At 43.0% G+C, this 17,173-nt stretch overlaps 1 protein-coding gene across 1 annotated transcript in view; it reads left to right on the top strand.

The window, feature by feature from the left end:
* Positions 1-16,900, top strand: part of LOC146622429 (nuclear factor of activated T-cells, cytoplasmic 1-like) — a 56,605-nt gene extending 39,705 nt beyond the window's left edge. The window contains exon 10 of the mRNA XM_085366811.1: positions 16,845-16,900. Within this exon, the coding sequence (XP_085222937.1) occupies positions 16,845-16,900 (56 nt within the window). The remainder of the gene's footprint in view (positions 1-16,844) is intronic.
* Positions 16,901-17,173: the final 273 nt, after the last annotated feature.

The raw sequence follows: 17,173 nt of genomic DNA, 5'->3' as shown, positions 1-17,173 counted from the left end.
CTGTTGACACAACGACTAATGAAGGAAGCAAAACAATGGGTAGGGGTTTCCTGAGCCGGCCCACCCCCTCCTCATCACCACCCCCAAATATCTGGGAGGGATGCTGGGACGCAGGAGGCAGAGGCTTTGTTTTCCCGTCATTTCCCCACGGAGTCCACACCATGCAGCTGTCGTCATCAGGGGAGACTGTGGGGTCACCAGTCTCCCTCTAGCAATGAAACCAGTCACACCCAAGAGACCATATGGTTGGGTTTATTGCCTCCTGTGTCCATCGCACATTGTGTCTCTAAGGGCAGCAACCTGTTATCTGTGTTAGCAGAAGCTCCACTTGCTGTTATGATATATATCCATAGAGCACATCCCTGGCATCCAGCCAGCTTGACCTGTTAAAATCTGCCTGCAAACTACTAGAGGTGGTGGAGAGGGGAGGGAGGCGCCACCGCATTGAACTCAGGAATATCACCCTTCCTGTGCACCTTTTGTTCAGTAAACTAATGTTGTTGCATGTGTGTGTATGAGCTCATACGCATTCACTCAACAGCTCTGGGAGTACAGGGGTGATAGGCATGAGGGGACCTGGGGAGTTTTGCTGTGGAACTGTAATTGAGTTGAAAAGCAGTTGTCAGCATATCTGTCAGTCTTGATGAGTCCCGTTAGTCATTATCTCATAAACAGACAATACAGACACAGGAGGGATGTCTGCCCCTTATCAGCTCTATAAACTGATTTGAAACTTTCTCTTTCCTCTAAAAAAAACAAAAGTAAATAAATCTTTTAGACTTTTTCCTCTTTGAATTCATACAAATCTGGACTGTCTGGAGATGTAAGCTGAATCCTTTCTTGTTGCTTTCAATAATTACGGCAGCAGAAGCGTTCACGTGGGCATTAATTGAATAATGTAAAACGATAGCTTTATTTTGAGTTTTCTACTACGGTTGCCAAACGGGTCCTTTTACACCAACCGACGTGGCAGTGCTCATCCAAGTAACCTTGTTTCTCTTCCCCGCTACTCCATCCTCTGTCACTTTAGCAAGCTCAGTCTTCCTCCGACCCGGTGGCCAAATGTATTCAGCCTGCGATTATAGCTACATTAGGGACGCACAGGAATGTGTATTGATTGACCAAAGACAGTGAGGCAGCCCCTTGAAAACCTCAGCGTGCTGCCGTTTACATCACCTAACGTCTGTGCAAGCATCTGTGGTAAACTCTTGGAGTCCTGGTAAGTGTGCGGTGGTAACAGCATACTGCCAAGGCATCTGCTGCTCCAAGGCCCGACCCTATCCAAAACCCCTCAAATGAGCCCTGAGCTAAAATAAATAGGATCGGAAGGCAGCTCAACCCGGCGTCTCACTCCCCCGTCTGTACGCATTACAGCCGTGTGTTAGCAAGCTCAATTAAAGAAAGAAGACTAGCAGATGACCTCACCGCGGCAGCGGTGATTTAACACCGGCCATGAAGAAAAAGCGTTCCTCCCAAGCAGTTGGGGAGGCCGTGATTTGGAGTCGGCAGGAGCACACTTGATCTTCCCCAAGAGCAGTGCACCTCCCACGCCCTAACACTGAGGCCTCCCGACTCTCATCAGCCAGAGGAAATGTGTCTCTCTGGCTGGGCCCAGGTTTTACACAGCCCCTGAGAAATCACTCAACTTATCAACGGTGAGCTACTGTACCGTAAGGAGCTGGGTTAGCAGGGAGGGGGTCTGAGATGTAAACACCCCTAACTGCCGTAGACACAGTCTCCATTGTAAAGTGCTGAACTCTTCCCTCTGCTGCGATAGAAGCTTTACTAACTTCAGTGTGAGCCATGATATGATGGTTCTTTTTTGTTTTTTCTGCAATGTTTTATGGGAAGACTCCAGTTGGCAGTCAGATCACCGTTGGAGCTCCCATTTTCACTCAGTGGCATGTTGGCTCTCACCCGCTTACAGCCTCACTTCTCCTACCTGGAATTAAGGCCAAATATCAGCGTGGTTTAGGGAATGGAGGCGAGAAGAGGCTGAAACACCCTTCTGCTAGGCGACTACGCCTTGTTGCATTGTTGACTCACTGTGGTAAACAACTCATAGTGGGGCTCTTGTAAAAGCAAAGATTTCAGACATTTCGTACTTACTCGCAGCCCGCTATCTGTACTTTATGAGCTAGAAAAATGGCAGTCAAATGAGATCAGTGGGTACACAAATAGAATTTTATGAATAACTCGGTCTGAAGGATTACGTTTGTCTTGTTAGCTGAACTAATTAAGCCAAAAAAGAAAAAAAGAAAAAAAGCTTTAATGACAGCATGTTTTTGTCATATATTTTAAGGCGCACTTCTGGTGACACCGCTTCCTGTGACATATCTTGGTCTACATATGAAAAACACGGGTTACACAAACCTAAGCTACTATTCTGAGACTTATTTTTCTTGCCTTGGAAACCTGTTCCTGCTGTTTATAGGTATTTTGCTGTGGTTGCGAGTAGAGTAGAGTAGAGCAGAGGCGATGTGTTGGCAGTGTGAGGCATTCAGGGCCTATGAGGCTGCTGCCGTGTGTCCTGTCTCATTAGCTGCTGCTGTGATGGGTGATATCATGAAATGTAACTGAATGCAGCACGCAGCAAAGGAACTACTGTTAATCAGAGAGCCAGATTTCTACCACCTGCCTCTCTGGGAAACAGAGGGCCCTTATTCCCTAAAATAAGAAAAACACAGAGTGCAAACCAGCCTCTGCTGATTTCTGACATTTGACATATGTGCTCTGGTTTCCTTGTGTTGCAAGGTAGTTTTTTAGATGGGAGCGTTGGGGGGGGGGGGGATTGCGATTGCTTCCTCCTCAATTCAAAGCTAGTGTGCTTTTTACTAACTGAAAACAGAATTGTTGTTGATCCTTCTTTCCTCCTTCCTTCGCTGCCCAACTCCCAACCCCCAGCAACAAAAGCGGAATTCTAGCCTTCCCGAGGATCTCTGTCCACCACCAGTGCTTCTGAAGGCAACTCAAAGCATTCTTCATGGAAACTTTTACACATCCTGGCAAGGTGCCCAGACCCCAGGACTCCGCAAAACCCCTAATGATGATTGAGCGTGCGTCCTCACTGCGCTGAAAACATGCTGAGTCGCTAACATTGGAGTGTGCCGCAAGGCTTCATTGGGGTGGGGGGGGCAGAAGACTGCAAGATTTGGGGGTTGAAGTGCCTAATGGGACTCACTAAAGCAGGGCTACTCCTGTATGTTTAGACAGCATTAGTATAGTATACGTGCGTGCGTGTTTTTTCGCTATTAGTTGGTCGACTCGGCTTAGATGTGGAAGCACTGTAAGTGACATCGTGTGCTTTCACACCACTCCACCTCTGACCCGCTGGCCTTTTGGGAGCAGGTCAAGCTTCAGCTAATAGTATACAGAAAGAAAGGCTGTCTTGTGGTTAAGTGCAATGCCTAGAACATAGTCTCCTTCTACACATAGTGATATTGACGGGTACAAGAAAACGCGTGATGGCTTTTTTATTATTTATGGCCACAAAGAGGATGTGGATATTTTACTGTTATTGTTATTGCTGCCTTCTCATATTAGGAATCCCGTTTTCCTGGCAGCCCTTGACGTGGTGAAGTATAAGTAAAAGTTTGGGCTTGCTGCAGAAGTTTTACAGTCATGGGAAAAATTAATAGGTGGGTGCACTCTTGGCTTGGCCTTTAAGACCATCAAAGCTATGGATCAACAACTACACATCTGGGATCAGCAATAGATTAGCTTCAATTTCTTCTCATTAAGATTAAAAACCATTATTTTTACTCTGTGAATTGAGCAGCTTTGGCTCTTATTGCCCATTATCAGATACTACAGGCCTTACTAAGCACTTTAGAGAATATGCTGTTCGGTAAATATGAAGATCAACTTGTGGTATGAGCTGTGTAAGTGTAAGTAAATGCTTTGCTTGATCCCATGAGCTTGTTAATTGTAGTTATTTTAGTAGCACTGGAAAAGATGATAGCATGCTGGTGATAAAAAATAAAAAACAATAGTAATAATACTACTAATAATAATAATCTTTAGACCCTGTCGCAGCACACAGCTGGATACATGAAGTAATTCTCATAAAGCACATAACAGTGTGGTTAAACATGCTGATTTACAATCTGATGTGTAGGAGTTAAAATGGAGGTACATTAATGGGACCCAGGGAATTCAGTGGTGTCCTTGCTGAAGAAAAATACATTTGCACTTGAGTGGAAGTCCTCTAGATTACCTTAGCTCTGTTTCCTTTTACATCTCTTTTATGTCTGTCCCGCTGGCTGAACATAAGAGCATGTAGATTCCTGGTTGTGATCATAATAGATTTTTTGTAACACATTTTGAAACCCACTCAATTACAGACCCTATTGCCCAAGATTGCTCGCAGTTTAGCAAATGATTGGATCCAAGTGGTTACATATGACAGTGGCAATGGGGTTACCTTATTTGTGCTTTGATTTTAAGCTCTTTGTAAATCCATTGGGAATATTATTATAGTTCTGATAGATGCAGCAAGACGAATCTGTACGAATTCGATCCATTTATTACCGCAACAGGTTGGCTTTAGTGTGTGTGTGTGTGTGTGTGTGTGTGTGTGTGTGTGTGTGTGTGTGTGCGCGCACCCCAAACCCTTGCAGCTGAGCCAGAGGATCTGGTCTGGTTTCAGTCGCTCCGTCATAATATCCACAGTCACCGAGAAAGAATGCGTCTGCTGAAAATGTGCAGCTAAATTATCTAAACAAATTGGGTTTCTTTTGTGTCTGGGATCTACACACGGACACATTTAGATGAAAGACTTTGATTCTGGTTTTGAATGGGTTTCGCGTTTCTTTTGCCAAATATCAGAAGTGCGTGACGCAGAACTGCTACCGTAAAGAACGGTGTCTTATTTTTTCTTCGTCGCGCACTGTGTGGCCTTCTGTGGAAGCATATTACCTGGCATCAATAGGAAAACGGACTTCGGCGAAGCATGCAATCAAATATAGCAGAGTAAAGCCACATGGCGCACTAGATGCATCCTTCTCCAGACTCATCTGAGTCTATTCATTAAGGCTATATTATTCCAGTTCACCGTATGTCATGTATTTCTTATAGTTTCTCCTGACACAGCCGTTTAGAGGCTCGGTTTATGTGGCTCACATTCTGAGGTTTAGGAAACACGTGCTGAAAAGCCACCGAGCCACACGGATCACAGCAGGTCAGGACTGAGACAGGGCCTGTGGCTTGGCTTGGGATCTTCCTGTGTATATCTGTGATCATAGAGCTACCACCTCATGCCAGACACTCTCATTACTGAATCGTAACATGACAAATGTCAGTGTGGTTGACGGCTCTGACTGGATGATTTCCGAGCAAGTCTCCTTCCTCCATAAAGCTCTGAAGGCTGCATTTAAGCTGTGAATTCAGCTGCGTCCAAGCTTTTATCTGTTCATTTTCTAGCTGACATTTTATGACACTCAAGGCTGTTTCAGTATACATCATCCGTGGGGAAAGGCGGGTTCATGCCAGTTGCACAACTCAAGCCTCCTCAGTGATCTCGGTGAGTCGACTGGTATTTTGTTTTTTTATGACATAAACATTTTGTCCAGTCCACAATAATTCATCACCAACCTTAAAACACTGTTCCTCTGTGGAGATAGTGAGTCTTACTCTGAACACCACAAATGCTGCGCAGTCACAGAAACCATAAATTTGCCCTGAATCTTGGATATTTCCTCCTGGCATTAAATAATATGAGCACATGGAAAACTCATACAGTCCATACAAACACCCAAGAAGCACAACTGATTTAAAAGCAAGCATTTTTTTTTGTTTTAGTCTTTTAACAGGGAGGTCAGGGGTCAGGAACAACTCCTGGGCTGCTGTCCAGGAGCTTAGAGAGGGTCTTGCCCGAGGATCTTAAATTTGAACGTAGAGTAGTAACCACAGTGAGATGCTTGCTCCTAGCATATGTATTTAGGGGATATAAATACCTGCGGCATCAGTAAACAGGAGCAGGTCTCCTTCCCAGACCACTTAATAACAGCTTCCCATCTGAAATTTGTTATGTCAGTGAAATTGTATCCTTTAGCGACGGATGTCAACAGAGAGGTTTGTTCCAGGCGGGTGGGATGGGGAAAGCCGTTGGGTTTTGCAACAGTTGGCAGAGTACACTGTCTCCTCTATGCACAAATGCTTCAGAAAGCAGAACGTGGGGGAGATAGTCAAAAAGACAAAACACGAGGACGGAGAAGGAGCATCAAGACAGAATTTATAAGAGGGTGGGAGATAAAGATTTAAACTTTGAAAGGAGAGAGCAGTAACACATAAAAGAATATAAGCCAAATGAGCATATCCTTCCCTTTTACTAAGTTTAATGACAAATCACTGTAAATATAGGCAGGCTTGTGTAAAATGTAACAGTGAACATAATGAACCCTTAAATAAGTGAAAGCCTTTTCAGAATGTTCGTATCACTTAACCGAGAGGAACAGACGCACATAATTTCATTCTTCTTCTTTTTTCTTCTTTTTTTCTTAGCGCGCTCCTGTACTCATGAGGAGTTTATCAGAAGTTTCAGATTTTTTAGGCCAGGAGATGCTCATCATCCCCTCACATCCAGGAATATTCAGCGAGCATGTGGAGAAGCAGGTCAGCCATAGAAATAAAGTAGACAGAGACACAGACAGAGATGGAGAAAGAGGGGAAAATCTGAGGTGGAAGAAAGTAGCATGTAATCTTGGTGATTTTCCCTGGCTTCCATCGCCCCTGTTCTTTACACACACACACACACACACACACACACACACACACACACACACACACACGCGCAAACAGATGGACACTATGAGCTCTTTTCACAGCTAAAGCTGTTATAACCAAGACACTGAAAGTCAAAGAAAGAAAAACACAACCAAAGTGAAAGATCACATTTTCTTCCTGCCCCAGCAGCGACCACTTGCAGAGAGCAGTGGGTGAATGGGTTTCTTTCATTGGAGGAGATGATCGTAACCGCTGAACTGTGAGTGTCCTGCTATTGACATATGACCCATGGAGGTTTTACACCTCAACTGGCCCCCCAATTCTCAGATTGTACTCAGCTGAGCCCAAAGCAACATGGTAACGTAAAGAAAAATCCTTTGATTACTTATTTCCAAAAGCGTAAGAAAACCCTTTACTGTGGATTTTAGTGAAGCATTTTATTAAGCTTTGTGGTATTGAAAGATTATATAACAAAAGACAATTACTACTGTAAAGACACAGAAATTAAGTTCTTTATCGTCCCTCTGGATTCTTTGCTAGCTTTGTGTTAGCACAATGGTGTCTGTGCAGGTGCTTGCAACAAGCCAAAGTTGTGTTAGCAGTATAATGCAGTTGTTTCTGTCATAGATACAGTTTGTATTTTACCTTTTCGGGCATTAAAAATAATGCCCATATTGCCAGTCCTAAAAGGTTGCAAACCAATCCAACATTTTCCTCCTACTGCAAATGAATTGAAATCAGCTGATTTTAGAGTGCAAGAAGAAAAAAAAGAAAGTTCCTTTATGTCTTTTGTGCATTATATTGCTGCGTTACTGAAAAACGTAAAGTTTTCAGTAACGCTTGGAAAACATTAACCCCAACACTGGTTGTCAGCCGTGCAAATTCTTCATTTCACTTCGAAGAAATTCAAGATTCAAGATTCTTTCAAGATTCAAAGAAAAGAAAATTCTGCCTACAGTTACACTTTGGGCTCTGAAAACGTAATCTGCTCGTTAGTGATGGTGAAGAGAGAAAGTTTCAATGAAGCGTTACTATAGAAATGTATTAGTGAGACTTTTTAATAATTTACCCTTCATACAGTGTGTAACTAATGACTTCATTAATTATTTATAGGTCATTTACTAATGTCTTGTAGGTTATAAGCTATTAATCTTTAACTTTTGGGGTGTGCGGAAGAAAAAAAAACTCTGTGGTAAATTGGCATTGGTAAATTTTTTATTAACCACTATTAAAGCCATTATCTACAATACTTTACAAAGAGTCTCCTGCTAGAGAGCGATGCTATTATTTTTCAGCCCTAAAAACTGCAAACATACTTTTCTGATAGACCCCACAGTTCCTACTACTAGAGGACAAACTAATTCTTTCTGCTCATGTAGTAAATCAGCCATGACGAATCTGCGGGGAGCTGGACTTAGAGCTTAGACACAGAGCTTTCCATGTGAATGAAAACATCACGTACACTTTAATTAGATCAGTTAGATTTACTGTAGGATGGAGTAGCAGCGCAGGCTCTCGTTTCTTTTAAGTTATTCAAGTGGAAGGTTCTCTCACCACCAACTGTTGAGTTTGTAAGATATTAAACACTGCGAACAGAAGCAGGTGAAGATGTGCGTCTGTGATTTACAGGTGGCCAACAATGTCTCCGTTTCACCCACTGTCTGCGAAAGTGTAGCTGTCTTCACCTTCAGCTCTGAGACAGTCTGGGTTTCTTGACAGCTATACAGTCTCCAGATGGATGTACGCTTGTCTATGAAAATCAAAGCGAGGTCAAGGGTGTTGGAAAGGAGATAAGAGAATATTTGGCCACAATTGGCTCTCTCTACCTTCCAGCGAATAAATCCATGATGTGCCCCAAGGAGGGCCTCGCCCTCTGTGTCCTCTTGAGTATAGGCTTTAAAGCTACAGGGGCAATAGTTGGGGTGAACAGACAGGGTGTTAATCAGATAACTCTCAGCTTCAGTAGAGATCACTAGAGCGCCACGGGGATGCTGAAAGAGAGAGGCCATGTTCCCGTGAGCAGCAGAAGCTTTTTAAGATTTAGTTAGCTTAGTATACTTTTCAGTGCCTTATCTCTCTACGCAAACCTGCCATCCAGCTCAGCAAGATCCTAGATAAGTGCAAATGTTGTTTTCATCAGAGCGTTCAAGCCAAAACAAACAATAAGACGCTGGGGTTGACAACAAATGTCCAACTTTAGCATGCCAAAAGCTAATGCGTTTTCATGGATGTCTAAAGAGACAGGTTAACTTAAGACCATGACTTGCTGCTACACCAAAACCAGCCATCCATCTATGATGAATAGCAAACAATAAAGCTCGCAGTGAGGTAAGCCTTTTTGGACACAGAGAATATAATTTATATATAAACAGAAGAAAACAAGTCTGAAATCCCACATTTCAGCTGACAGGCAACAGGTGATTTAAAGAAGCCCACTACAAATGCAGTTGTAAATTGTATTATATGCAGGTGCACTGCCAAATTCTCACCCAAACGACTGCAGCCTACTTGAAGTATGATTGTTTCAATATGCTCATATTTTTAGACTCCGTTCCATAATTCAAAAAAAAAAAGAAAGAAAGCGGTGAAATCCCGAGCCGTCTGCGGCGGGAGCATACGTTTCTAATTCCAAATCAATCACGGCGAGTTTATCAGATGGCCGAGTTATTTTACCATAAACCCATTGGTAATGAGCCATGCAAAGGGTTTTAATCTGTCTCCTTTCATATCTCAGCTGCTGAGATGTGCGAGTTTTGCTCGGTTTGGTGCTATTTTTTTCAGGCTTTGGTGTTTGCTTTATGCATTCATGCTCTGCTAGTTGCGTGAAACGGAGCTTTTGATTTCACATGATCTGTACACACAGAAGCTCTTTAGCGTGTTGCTTTTATGTTTGCTTTTGTTTGATAAACACTTTGATTGCTGTGTTTTGTTGTGGTATTCTTCCACGGTAACTTTTTTTTAAAGGCAATTTAACGCAATCAAGCGGACCCGTGCAATCAAAATAACAGAAAGCACTTTTTGTGCTAAACATTCGAGCATCTGCGCCGCACTCGGCGACATCACCTGTCAATCGACTAGTGCGGCTCGTACTGCAGCATCCTTTTTTATCCTTCTTAAAAAGTGTAAAATGCTCGTGAACTATAACGCCGGACAAAGACTGTTATTCCTCGTGACGCACTCGTAACGCCTCACACGCCAAATTCAGAGAAGTCAGTGATGAGGGCACCAGAGAGTAGCTCCAACCATGTAAACACCTCCCCCTCATCCTCCCCAGAGAGCGACCTCAAGCGAGTACACCCAGGGCCTCCTGGGCCTGGGAGGAAATGAGAGGAGGAGGAGGGAAGTGAAAGGCTCACAAAGAGAGAGACAGAGTGAGGTGAGATAGAGAGCGGCAGAGCACACCAAGCAAGATCAAAGACAAAGGTTCTGCGCCGCGGCGGCCAAAATAAGCATATCAGTCAGTGGTGGGGCTTTCAGTAAAAGTTGTTGTCTTTAGGGTTCTAATTTGGTATGCTGCTGTTTCATTGTTCTCCAGCCTCTCTAGTAAATTTTGGATACTTTTCGGTGACTGTGGGCTGAGGCAGGCAACCCTGAACTCTTCCGATTCGTCTGACTACAGAGAGCCATAAAGCATGCGCTCTGAAGGGAGAGGCGCATCGGAGACTCAGGTGGAGATTAGAGCCCAGCTCCACTTTGTCTCTCCACATGAGGCGCAGAGAGTATGTCATCATTATTTCTCAAGGCTGCTCCAGCTCTCTCATCCAACTGAGCCAGGAGTCCTTGTCTAAAAACAGCAGCAGACATATTGATTGGAAATCTGTTCAGCGACATCAGAGCACTTACTGTTTACACTCTATACTTTATTTCTTTTTTTTTTTTGTGGCACTAAAAAAAATTTAAAAAAATTGAAAGCTAATTTACTCCTTCTAATTCAATCTCATCAGTAGTGATTCAGTAGATTCATTCAGGGATGGGACAATGTGGAAGTGGGTGCACATGAAGCCAGGGGGTAAACTGAAACAAACAAAAAACAGCACAAGATTTAATACTTTTGTATTGAAATGATTTAAGCATACAACACACTATGACAAAATTGGTAAATCTGTCTATTTAAATGTATTGTAGTCTCAGAAAAACATGCACCGCAGAGACCTGATCCCTAAACAACAGAGTAGCTTTTCTCTAAATGGGAACACACTGACAACATAATAAGATAATAGTGCTTTTTAACAGCAAAAGAATTGACACACTATTTTTACATCATCAAGGCTCCTCGTGTCTGCAGGCAGCACTCACACGCAGACTGAGAGGTGAACTGTTGGTCAGAAATGCCTGTCTATAGCTTGCTTACTCTTAATCCACTCTTTGGCAGCTGAATAGCGCAGCAATCTTGTTGGGGGGAGGGGGAGAAAATTAAATCAAACTAAAAATAGTAAAGTGGGAGAGACAGAAATAAGACTTTTAGGGTTAGGCATGTGTCACCTACCATTACGCTCCTCATCTATTATTTCTCTCATGATTATCTCTAGCCATGACTCCACGTCCAAAATCAATGAAGTGAATTTCGTGGGATCGCTGTTCACCTCAGCAGTGTGAGGAGATCACCACACATCGGTGCTCTGCAGCTGTTGCAGGGCAGCTGTAAAAAAACCTCAGTTCTCAGGGTAAACTCGGCTCTGTCTTAAACACCCCCCCCCCCCCCACCCCCACCCCACCCCCTTTTTATTCTTCTCTCCAACTCCTCTGTCAGCTGAGGAGACTGAGCGATTCCACATGGGAAAGCCTGGGGCTTCACAGATCAGCCTAACTGTGGGGATGAAATATACTGTCTGTACATATCATCACATCATTAGGCCCAAAGGGATCCCTGCAATGGATTAGAAGCTGTCTACCTGCAAGGCTCAGATGAATTTATGAAGCACTTTATCACGATGAAGCATGAGCGGAACGCTTTGTCTCTTTCCATTTGTGTTTATCTGTGGGAATAAGGATCGCGTCTCCCTCGGTTTCGCTCGCTCTCTTTCACTTACTCCATGCTGAATTCTCTGTCTGTGTCATTTTATGCGCGTGTGCGCTCCGACCTTTCACCCCCCCCTCCTCCCTATTTTTGACACTGCTGGTGATTAGCACAAGATAAGTGACGCTGTGTCAGTGCCTCTCCGTCCAGCCGCTCGAGCTGTGTGTGGGAGGCAGCAAATTGTCCATTAAGTGTTTCTGCTGAGGCCGAGAGAAGATTTGATATAGTGGGGAAACAAAAGTAATATGTACCAGGAAATTCAATTGTCTCTCTCCGGCAAGTTTGAGCTTTAGTTCGGCTTCCCCACCAAATCAATTTCACATGAAAGTACGAGGTCAGATGAGGTTTAACTGTGAGTCCTCCTCGCAGCTAGTCTCCTTTTACTCACTCCGAGGTAGTGTACAGATTGGGTGGCGATTCGATTTTTGTGTGTTTACATGAAAGAACTTGTGTGACTCAGGCAAACTTCCTCACGTGCTGCCGAGAGTCTCGGGGCCACAATAGAAGGAAACTTCCTCTTCTCTCTCACAAAACCCGATGTGGTACTACAGGAGGTACGAGCAAGCACAGGAAACAATCACCTTCGCTACAGTGTGAAGGTCCTTGACCCTAACACAGATGCAGCTAGCACGTGTCGTGAAAGTAAGGGGAGTTCAGGAAGGTGCCCTCCACTTCTTCAGTATCAAGAGACTTCGAGCGGCAGAGCAGAAGTCACTGCCAGGAACCTGTTGTTGCAACCTTAAGTACGGAGGTCACGTACGGAGGCCGGGGTGAGGTGAAGTCTCTTGCTCTCTCTCGCTGTCAGGTGTTTGCCAGTCAGGCCTGATTTGACTACAGGGGATCGTGTTTCGACAGCAGGAACCTCCAAGAGGCTCTCAGGCCTCGAGGCTCCGCATCTCTCCAGACCACAGGGCATCCTCTGTTCTCTAAGGAAGCCCGGCTGTTATCGAACCCCAGTGCACAGCACTATCCCGTAACAATGCTAACTAAATCCCCAGTGCAGTTCAGGTTCACACTGAACTCTTAGAAAAGCCAAATGAAGTCATATCAGGCGTGCTTGTATTACTGGATAAAAAGAAGCCAATTTGTAAGTAAGTAACAGTGAGGTATAGCAACTATGCTGTCGCTATATCAGTGCTTGTATATACTGTACCCTCCAAATTACATCAGCAGCAGAGTGAATATGATGTTTTTGCTACCTAAGCCATTGGATTGGATTCTTTAAAGATGAAAGTAAAACATAACTACAGACCAGCTTTACTTTTTCTTCATTTATTGTGTCTTTATATGTAGATAAAATAGTACATGTAGCCTCTGTTCTGAAAAGTAAAGCAAATCAGTGTGACCTAAACTTGTATTCATTCTAATGACCTTTCTGGTTGCAAAAAGAAGTCCAGCAAACACTCTCCTGATGAGTTTACGGTCTTAATCACAAATTACACAAATTAAGTCTAATTTAATACAATATAATGTTAATTTTGGAAATAATACGCCTAGTTAGAGAACCTTTGTGTGATTTAAGGCGTGGTCAATTTGTTATTCTAAAAGCTGCAAGTACCGACAGCAGTCATGTTAAATTTGCATACGCCGGTATATTCAGGATGTATACTAGAGCTGCCTCCATTACCGCCTTCTAGCAGGTTGAAAAACATCTTCCACAACAGTTGATACAGACTGGTTATTTTAGCGAGGTCAACGTTTATTCAGCCCGGAGTCACACCCAATGGAGGCAGGGATTTAGCAATTAGCCACTTTCCCTGCCAAGACACACTGGCAGGCCCTCACAAAGGTGAATTGTCCATAGAGCTGTTCACCTTGGCTGGCATCACAGTAAAGTGCAGTCATATTTTTGTGTCACTCTCACACCTGCCTGAAATAGATCTCCCAGCCACCCAGTCTGGAGTATAGGTCCTGACAGGTCCAGGCTGCGGTTTGCCGATTGCGTTGGCAGGGAAGCTTAATAAAGGATGCCACTCTGTTTAACTAAGCCTAGCAGGGCACGTGTTTTTTGTTTCCCTCGTTCTTTTTTTTCAGCAGGGGAATATTTGGAGCTCAGTTTTCCACTGTTTTTGTTTATTCACGAGAGGGTATCCTCCCAGCTTTCCATTATTAACCTGGGCAACTGAAAAAAAGAAAAAAAAAGTTTCCAGTGCTGTTGAGAGGGAAGCCAGGCCACTTTGCTTTCGTTATTGTAACATTACATGGAATCTTCTTTTTAACAATAGCATATAGCGATCACGAAAGTGGAAAAATAGCCCTCTGGCAATCTTTTTCAAAGGTTACACTTAGATTTACAAGGTTTGGTGAAGAAATCTTATAATCCACACTTGCCAGCCCACGTTGTGCAACAGAAGATTTTTTTTAAGCCAAATTTCATTTAGAACTAAATGTTCCTCCGAATGCTTGACAAGCTTCCCCACTGCTGCATATTTGTGGTTATTTAATCACCTCAAGGACGGTAAGACAGAGTCAAAAATGTATTAAAGGAAAAACAGAGAGATAATTCTTTCTGGTTCATTTTTTCTCAAAAAAAAAAAAGATACATAAGCTCAGGACAGAAAAGTAAAAATAAAAGTCTTTAGCTAAAACTGGATCATTTCAACTAATTTTGTTTTTTTAAAAGATGCGTGACATGCGAGACCTTTGGTTCTCTCAAAAACATTACCTGTGAGTTTTCTTTAAAAGGTCTTTGTTTCCCAGAACTTGTCACAACTAAATAGTGACATGAGTATTAAGATGCTATAAATAGCATCTTGGTGTTGTCTTGTGGTGCAACAGTTGGCCACATCCTGCTTCTAAAATTCTCACGTTGCTGACAGAGTACATAAATGAAACACATGGGCCAGTGTTTTACCTTTCTTTTCTCTGTCACTATTTCTTCAGAATGGAACATCTTTGTGCTTGCCAATGGAAAGTATTAGTTGATAAAGGGCATCAAAATAACACTGCAGTTAATATGTGGGAGGAAGAGACGTCACGATTTTTTTCTTTTTCTTTTTTTGAACAGTGACTGAAATCAAGAAAAAGAAGCCACCACTTTTAATCTCAGAAATATGAATGATATATTTCTGCTGCTGAACCGTCGGGTTTTCCCACCTCTTCTTAAGAACTAGCTGGCGATGTTTTCTCACCTCTCTGTGATCATTTCGTTGTGCATACATGTGCTTGCACTTCCTTCGTGTCCTGCAATGGTGGATCTAAAAATAACCACAGCATGTAAATGCTTGTTTAGCCCGGAGCGGAACAGGGTTGAAAACAGCCAACACTGTTGGCACAGGTTGAGTTTTTCCAATGGGAGTTCCTCCTGTTCAGGGAGGGGAGTCCCAACCAACTTGTGTGTGTGTGTGTGTGTGTGTGTGTGTGCATGCTTGTTTGTGTGTGTGAAAAGGTGGGCGTTTGCATACATAAAACAAGGACAGCTATTATTGTAGAGCTTGTGTGTCTTTTAAATCAAACATTATTTATGTCTTCAGCCTTCTTTCCTTGGTGGTTCTGCCATTTGTTCTGCATGGATCAGTTCAGCAAAACATTTTTTTATTAGCACCTCAGCCATCAACATCACACTTAACTGAAATCAAGCAGCAGTTAAATGATATAGTACAAAAGGAGCTCCAAATAAGTTTTTCTCAGTTTTGTTTTTATCTTGATCTATGCTGATGCTTCATAATTCACCAAACAGTATGCAGTGATAACAAACGCGGGCCCACTCTGAACTTCAAAGTGGGTGGACTTCCTGTCTCGGCTCCGATGGTGGTTCCAGCAGACTCAGACTGCATCGGCCTGTCTTATCAAGGCGAGCTCTGTGACTGAGGCTTCTTGTTTTTGTCGAGCAACAGGTCTCAGGGTCCTCGCCATCTTCTCAGTCACTTCCCTCTGTTTTGCCAAAGAACACAGAGAAGATAAAGGCAGGGGACTGATCTCTGTCTGCCCGACTGTGGGAAAAGCGCGGGCACAGGAACTGGTGCAGGAAACACAAGACGATGACTAAAAACAGGGATATTCGCATGGAGCCGAAATGAGTTATTAATGACATTGATATGTTTGGACTGTGGCTTCTGATGTCCATGATGTCCTGATGTCAAGTATGCAGTGTAGTGTTGCTGTCTGAGATGTTGTCATGTTTAAAGTTTAAAGAGTTCGCTAATAAGAAAACATTAGAGTAGCTAGGAAGACTTCAGCCAAAAGAGGATTTGCCAACACGTGTAATTTATATTTGACACTATGGCTCTGTCCTTCCATCATAACAGAGCAGGTATCCAAGGCAACAGACAGGTCACAGATTTGGGGCGGAGGGCGTTGCAAAGTGGCTTGCAGGGCAAACAGCGGGAATTGTATGCAGGATGCAGCTGAGTCATGAAGTGATACTGAAATCAGACGTTAGCAGATTATATACCAGGCTAACCTTAAAAAATATGAAAGTATGAACTCCCATATTTTCTGTGAAATGTATGTTTTTTTCTTTATACATTTAGACATTACTTGTTCCTAACCATGGTACTTTGACTTAACATAATAATTTGGAAATGTTTGATATACAAGCACAGAATTGAAATAATAAAGATCTCAAAACTGTTTATGGCGCTAGGATCTGTCGAGATTAGGTAATACAACCCGAGTGGGTCACTGTCTTGTAATTGAGCTTTGTAGTAGTTGTTGTTGTTGGGTCTTTTTTCTTTTTTGTGGCAGAAATGAATAAAAACAAAAGTGATCAACTACTGCACTTGGAGACTTCAAAAGCCGCAAAAGCCAATATCCCCTGATCTTCACTCTATAAAATGAGTCATGCCCTAGAAAATAAACCTATTTATTTAGCCTAGGTGATTTCTTCAGGGATTTACCTTCAGAAAGCCCCATCAAAGATATATGAGACATTTAAAAAGATATGTATTAACCATGAAAAGTAAGTATAGCTCTTGAATATCACTTGAAATCTGACTGGAGCATCTGGTCCCCTGAGGTTCTGGGGCTCTGACTCCAACCTTTGTCAGTGTTCAAACAAACAACCCTTCAAGGCCAGTATTTTCATGAAATGTAATAATGCTTTAGCGTGTCATTAAATGGCAGCAGTTAATAAAGATCTCCTCTTTCTCTTTTGTTTCCACAGTTAATGAGATCATCAGGAACGACCTCTCCAGCATCTCGGTGCACACTCACGCATAGACCATTTGAGTCTCCTACAGCAGCAGCACATACACGTCCAAAAGCAGCATCAACAAACGAGGACAAAAACAGCCAGAGATCCAGATTATAAAGAATAAAAGTTTGACCAGGATCTCCCACCTAACTAACGATGCCACCCGCTCCTCTTCAGTCTCAGACTCTCTGCAGGCTCACATTGACAATCACTGGCAAGCTCCATTTGAATAAACAGGTGAATGTTATATTTACAGAAACGAAAAAAGGGAAGTGATATATCAGGGGCAAAGTATACGA

The sequence above is a fragment of the Diplotaxodon limnothrissa genome, linkage group LG11, assembly GCF_057381915.1.
Source record: "Diplotaxodon limnothrissa isolate DT_005_m linkage group LG11, D_limnothrissa_male_GT1.1, whole genome shotgun sequence".
Classification (NCBI taxonomy): Eukaryota; Metazoa; Chordata; class Actinopteri; order Cichliformes; family Cichlidae; genus Diplotaxodon; species Diplotaxodon limnothrissa.
This window is presented reverse-complemented; position numbering and strand designations above follow the sequence as displayed.